Raw genomic sequence first — 6,946 nt, forward strand, 5'->3', positions numbered from 1 at the left:
TAAGTAAGTAGACTTTTGTTTTATAAAATTAATTTTGTTAGCCTTAAATTCAAAAAGAAAAAACATTTAATTTATTTATGAGATTACACAGTGTGAGTTTAATTAATTTTTTTACCTTAAATCGATTTCAAGAATAGTATGAGATTATAATTCAGAGTTTAATAGCTTTTGTTGTTATGAAATTAAATTTTAAAATCATGAATGAAATAATAAGTTAATTCTTACATCTTCAAGTTTACCAAAAGATTTTTTTTAATATATCATTTTATATTATAAAAGTGTTTTTAATTTCAACTTTTTAATAATTTTTCTATTAAAAAATACTTAAAAAATTTTAATATAAAAGTCAGAGAATATTATCATTTAAAGTTGATTTATTTTAATTCTAAATTTGTTGAGAAATCATTAAATAAATTTATAAATAATTCTAAAATAAAAATTGATTCTGAAGAAAACATAATTTATTGAGAAGAAAATTAGTAAGAAATTCATTCAACTTTTTGCAAACAAGTTAACCTTGACTTTTTATATATATAAAATAATTAATTATCAAAAAACTTAAATATTTTTTAATTTAAAATTAATTTTTTGTTGTTTCTTATTTACTTTTTTAAAATAAAATATTAAATAAATCCTAAATTTGTTAAATAAATTTTTAAAACAAAAGTCTCAAACAAATAAAATTAGTGAATTTATTAATAATTAAATAATGGAAGAGCAGCAATTTGGAGGACTAATAAATTTACCAATAAACCACACTTATTGAATCCTTTTATCCAAGTATTTAATTTAGGATTTAGTTAAAATAGAAGAATAGAAGTTTTAATTCTTTCTTGGAAAGATTTTATCAAAAACTAAAAAAATATAGATAAAAAATTTATATTCATATTTTAATTAAACTAAATTAAGTTCTGAACAGAAAAATATAGGTTGATAGGCACACACATTGCTAGAGACAAGCAAGCAAGCAAGTAAATTTAATTAATTTAAAAAGAAAAAAAAATATCAATCTAATTAGATTGATTGTGCGTGCTTATTTGCTTGTTTGGTTTATAGATATTAATAGTAAAAATATCAACTTTAATATTGATCAAATATTATAATTAGATTAATAATCATTATTCAACTAATTAATTTTGTAGTCAATAGGATAGATTTTATTTCAAAGGATATATATCAAAAATAACCAAAAGCCATACAAACAAACAAAAATAAATTTCTCAAAAAGAAAAAAGAAAGAATAACTCACTTAAAGAATAAGTATATACTGATTATCAATGTACGCAGAAGAAATTAAAGTTGTCATATTAGGAAATTCAGGTTTTTTTTAGAACTTTTGACAATATTCCAAACAAAAGTATTAATTAACCCTATTTGGTTATTCTAAAAAAGGTGTTGGAAAAAGCAGCATTATGATGAGATTTGTCAAGGATGAGTTTTCAGCTACTTAGCCAACAACAATGGGTGCAGCATTTATGTCAAAAATAATCAAGACAAATGATAATTAATTTAAATTTTAGGTAACAAATTATTTCTACTGATTATATTGAAAGAAAGAAATAAACAAACATATTAATTAATTGAACAGATTTGGGATACTGCAGGACAAGAGAAGTATAAATCTTTGGCACCCCTTTACTATAGAGGTAAGTAAACTTTATAAGTTTAATTTAAAATTGCAAAATTTATTTTTATATAAAAAGAGGCCAGAATAGGAATTGTAGTTTATGATATAACTTCTTTAGCTTCTTTTGGAGTATTAAAGACTTGGATTACAGAATTACAAAAATAAGGCCCAGAAAACTTGAGTAAATAAATAAAATTAAGATGATTAAGGACTAGAATTGATTCATTGATTGTATTTATAAATAATAAAAATAGTATTAGCAATAGTCGGCAATAAATCAGATTTACAGGATAAATAAGAAGTTCCTTACGAAGATGCAATGAATTTCGCTAAGGTATAATTTTAGAACAAACTAAACAAAGCAGCAATTTATTAATTAATTGAAATTAATAATTCTTTTATTAAAAAACTAAAAAGTAAGTTGACGCCCTTTTTGAGCTGACTAGTGCCAAAGAAAACAGAGGAATCAATGTAAAAATAGCATTTTATACATTTAGAATGATTTGAAATAAATAAACTTTTAATTATTCGTTCATTCATTTTAATTCCTTCATTAATTTAATTGGTTGATTAATTATTTAGGATTTATTCATGAAGTTAGCTAGTAAAATCGAGTAGTAAAAAATATAAAACAGCATGAAAAAAAATGTCAGTAGTTAATCTTTTGCAGTTAATAGCAATTAACATAATAAACAAGGATCTTGCCCCTGTTGAAAATGAAGGAACTTTTTTAATATATGGGATTAAAATCAATTTAAAGCATGTTTTAAAATAACTTAAAATAGTCATAAAAAATTATATAAAATAAATAAAAGAATTTATTAAAAGTAATTAATATACCTACCTACCTAATTATTAATTTGATTGATTAAACTAATTAAATAATTTATAATTTTTATCAATACACATTTATAATAAAGTCTATCAATCAATAAATCTATCTATCTACCTGCCTATTCTCTATAATACCTTCTTTGTATTATCCATATTATATATGCATGTATGTATGGATGGATGGATGCATATATGCTTACATCTTTTTCAGTTCTTATTATCATTTCACTCAAAATTTTATATCTAAGTATTCAACTAACATAAATTTTTATTGTATTAATTGATCAAATCTATTATCTTTTTCAATATAACTTATTACATATTCTAATTGTCAATATCTTTATCTACTTATCATAATTTATTTATTTGTTTTATCAATAAATGTACATGTAAAAATTTATTTTTAATTGATTTTAAGAAATTATTAACATTTAAGTAATTATTCTAATAAATATACAATCATTTATTGCTATTTGCTATTTATTTCTTTTGTAGCTAGCAAGTTACTTGTAAAGTATTTTTAATTTAATTTAATTTTATAAAAAGTAAAAAGTTATTTACTAATTTGTTTATTGATTATATGAATAAAATTAAAGTATTCATAATTTCTTTATAAAAAAATATATAAATATAATATAATTAGATTAAAAAAAGAAAAAAAAACAAATTTATTTTTAAATTCATTCTTTTTTTGTTTATGATATTTATAAATATAAAAATAATAATAAATTTATCTATCTATCTATATATCTACCTACCTATCTATATTTTAGGTTAAATTATCCAATTCCAAAATATTATAAAATAAAACAAATATAATATATTTATTATTCAAATATATTTATTTTTTTTCACCACTTTTATATCAATTATTATTTATTTTTAAGATAACTAATCTTTTTGATTTTATGCACTTTAACTTCAATTATTTTGATTTATCAATTAAGCTGTTGCTTTTAATATAAATTAGTATAAATAACTAAAACCACATAAATAAATAGAATAAAATTTTTAAAATAAAATATTATATTTTAAATGAATTAATTATTAAAAAATAGTTAGAAAAATTAAAATAAAATGAAAAGAAAATCAAGCAAAAAGCTAAAAGAGTTAATTATATTTTTTTAAATACATTTTTAAATTAAAAAATATCTCAATCTAAAATAAATTAACATTTTTTACCAAATATGAACTGCCGAAATTGAAAGATTAATGCATTTTCCTAAACCAGAACCTAGGCCTAATAATCCTTCTTCACCAATTTAATTTTCACTTTTTAATTATAGAAGAATAAATATATATTAGAAGGAAAAAATGAAGAGAAAATAAATAATAATCATAAATGAATGAATGAATTAATTAATTAGTAATAAAAGAAAAAGTTGAAAATGAAAATAAAAATTAAATTAATAAAAAAACAATGAAAAAAAAAAAAAAACACAAGCAAAATTAAGAATAGAAAAAAAAATTAAATAAAAATTTAATAAATAAAATTAAATAAAATATTTAGTATGCTATTGTTTTAAATTCATTTTTATAATAAATAATTTCAAAATTCAAAACAAATAAATTGTTTTTACCTAATTTAAAGGGTCAAATTTGAGAGATTAGTGCACTTTCCTAAACCTTAACCTAAGCCTAATGCTCCTTTGTCACCAATATTATTGTACCTTTTAAATATTGAAGAAAAAATATAAAATTAACTTATTTGTTTGAAGGAAAAAATGAAAAAAAATATAAAAGCAAATAAATAAATTTAAATAGTTTATTATATTGCTTTATATCCATTTTTATATTAAGTAATAATATCAAAATCCAAAACAAATAAACTGTTTTTACGAAATTAAAAGTATGAATTTTGAGAGATTAGTGCACTTTCCTAAACCAGAACCTAAGCCTGATGAACCTTCATCCCCAATTTAATTTCCACTTTTTAATGAATAAACAATATATAGTTAATTATTTATTAGAGGGAAAAAATACGAATTAATAAGAGATGAATTAATTAATTAATTAATTAGCAAATAATAAAAGCAAAAGTTGAAAATGAAAAGATGAGTTAAATTAGTAAGAGAAGAAAATAACAAAAAAAACACAAGCAGTAAAAAATCAAATAAAATGCTAAGAAATAAATTAATTAAAATATTTAGTATGCTATTGTTTTAAATTCATTTTTATATTCAAAAATGTCACTATAAAAAGCAAATAAACTCTTTTTACTAAATCTAAAGCATCAGATATGAGAGATTAGTGCACTTTCCTAAGCCTAAACCTAAGCATGAGGCACCTTCATCGCCAATTTAATTGTACCTTTTTATAAATTTAAGAAAAAATATATGATTAAATAGTTATTTAGTTAGAAGGAAATAATGAAGAAAAAATATGAAATAATAATTAATAATAAAAGTAAATGTTGAAAATGAAAAAATGAGTTAAATTAACAAAAAGAAACAAACAAACAAACAAAAAAAACACAAGCGTAGCGAAAAAAAGAAAAAAAATCAAATAAAAAGCTAATAAATAATAAATTAAAAGAGTTAGTAATATAGTTTTAAATATATTTTTATATTCAAAAATATCACCTTCCAAAATAAATAATTATTTTTACCCGAGATTAAGTGTTAAATTTGAGAGATTAGAGCACTTTCCTAAACTAGAACCTAAAACTGATGCACCTTTATCACGAATTTAACACCAACTTTTTTAAATATTGAAGAAAAATTATAAGTAAATTCGTTAGTTAGAAGGAAAAAATGAAGAAAAATATGTAATAATAAGAAATCAATAAATTAAATAAATATTAATTAAAACAAAAGTTGATTTACCTAAGCTCAAGCTTCAACTTTGAGAGAATTGTGCACTTTACTAAACCAGATCCTAAGCCTGATGTACCTTCATCACCAATTTAATTTCCACTTTTTAAATATTGAAGAAAAAAGAATATGGTTAATTAGTTAGTTAAAAGAAAAAATAAAGAAAAATTATAAATTAATAAATGAACAAATTAATTAGTTTATCATTCAAGAAAAAATTGAAAATTAAAAAAAGAAATTAAAAATAAATAAAGAAAGAAAGAAACAAAAAATTAATACAAGAAGAATAAAAAAAAATAAATAAAATAAAAAGCTAATAAATAAATTTAAAGAGTTTGTTATTTTGTTTTAAATTCATTTTTATATTCAAAAATATCACAATCCAAACAAAACAAATAAACTGTTTTTACTCAAGAGAAAGTGTCAAATTTGTGAGAATAGTGCACTTTCCTAATCCTTAACCTAAGTCTGATGCACCAACTACACCAAGACGAGAATTTCTATTATAAAATAATATTGTAAATAAATTGAAAATTAATTATTAAAAAACATAAAAATATTAATATTAATAAATCAAATTTACCTGCTTAACAGATCAATATCAAGAGCCTAATGCGATTAAAGTGAAGAGTTTAAAAACTTTTTTTGTTAGTAAAAATAATTTTAAACAAAATTAATAAAAAATAAATAATTACTTTTTATAGATCTTTAAACTATTTTATTTCTTACATCATTTATTTATTTATTTATTTATTAATTTTTCTTTAAAATATGAATAACAATTTTTGGAAATTTAATTAATTAAATAACTATATAAATAAATAAATATAATTATTTATAAAATTAATTGAGAGAAATAGAAAAATAAATAATTATAATAATTTATAAATTTGCTTTTAGGAAGAGATATCACAAAAAATTTAGTATAACATACAAAATTAAATATTAATATTTCTATTTAAAACTTATATAGTTGTTTCTACATACATTTGAAATATCACCAAGCATTCCATTCATTAATTAATGATATTATGATTTGCGATATTTCAAACCATTATTAATTATATTATTTATGAAAATTTTTTTGTTTAATTTGAAAACAGTTTTCTGTATTTTTATTAATTTTTGTAAGCATTTTAAAATCAAATATAAAGAAAATAAAACATATATTTTTTAGATTTATTATTCAGATATTTTTATATTTATTTGTCCTTTTTTCACCACTTTTTTATCACCAAAATTTTATTATTTAGACAACTAATCTTTTTGATTATGATATGATAAATAATAATATATTTCATTTTATTAGCAAATTAATATTTAAGATATTTGCTATTAATAAAGAGGAATGAATGAATACCTTTCTTGTTTGTTTGTTTGTGATATCAAAAGTATAGAAACAAAATTTTCTCATATAAATAGAAAAAACTAGAATATTAAATTTTTGTTTGAGATAAATCTAACTAAATTTCAAGTTTAGTTTTGTTTTGTTTTGTTTTGTTTTTGTTTTGTTTTAAAAAATATCTTTCATTAATTTATGAATTCTGATAGTATAAATCTATATTCTTTAATTAAATTTTGATATCTTTATTTATGAAAGAATTTCAAAATATCTTCATTTATTTCTTTTAAAATATTAAAAAAAGAGTTTCTGATGAAATTAGATTCATCA

The 6,946-nt window shown here is 19.0% G+C and overlaps 2 protein-coding genes across 2 annotated transcripts; one reads left to right on the forward strand and one right to left on the reverse strand. All coding sequences in view use genetic code 6, as the record gives it.

Moving 5' to 3' along the window:
- Positions 1-1,277: 1,277 nt before the first annotated feature.
- On the forward strand, positions 1,278-2,341 carry TTHERM_00711980 (small guanosine triphosphatase family (GTPase)-like Ras family protein; the record flags this gene model as incomplete). The annotated part of the gene is made up of 7 exons (XM_001025858.3): positions 1,278-1,320; positions 1,393-1,520; positions 1,589-1,646; positions 1,704-1,808; positions 1,882-1,961; positions 2,045-2,098; positions 2,210-2,341. The coding sequence occupies 7 exons, from the start codon at positions 1,278-1,280 to the stop codon at positions 2,339-2,341; spliced, it is 600 nt and encodes a 199-aa protein (XP_001025858.2).
- A 796-nt stretch (positions 2,342-3,137) lies between these two features.
- On the reverse strand, positions 3,138-6,073 carry TTHERM_00711990 (cyclic nucleotide-binding domain protein). The gene is made up of 10 exons (XM_001025859.3): positions 5,970-6,073; positions 5,858-5,913; positions 5,685-5,774; positions 5,287-5,376; positions 5,070-5,159; positions 4,682-4,771; positions 4,301-4,390; positions 4,042-4,131; positions 3,644-3,733; positions 3,138-3,414 (listed from the first exon to the last, which is right to left on the reverse strand). The coding sequence occupies exons 1-10, from the start codon at positions 6,006-6,008 to the stop codon at positions 3,327-3,329; spliced, it is 813 nt and encodes a 270-aa protein (XP_001025859.2). The 5' UTR covers positions 6,009-6,073; the 3' UTR covers positions 3,138-3,326.
- Between the last annotated feature and the right edge of the window lie 873 nt (positions 6,074-6,946).

The sequence above is a fragment of the Tetrahymena thermophila genome (genome assembly GCF_000189635.1).
Source record: "Tetrahymena thermophila SB210 genomic scaffold scf_8254104, whole genome shotgun sequence".
Lineage (NCBI taxonomy): Eukaryota > Ciliophora > Oligohymenophorea > Hymenostomatida > Tetrahymenidae > Tetrahymena > Tetrahymena thermophila.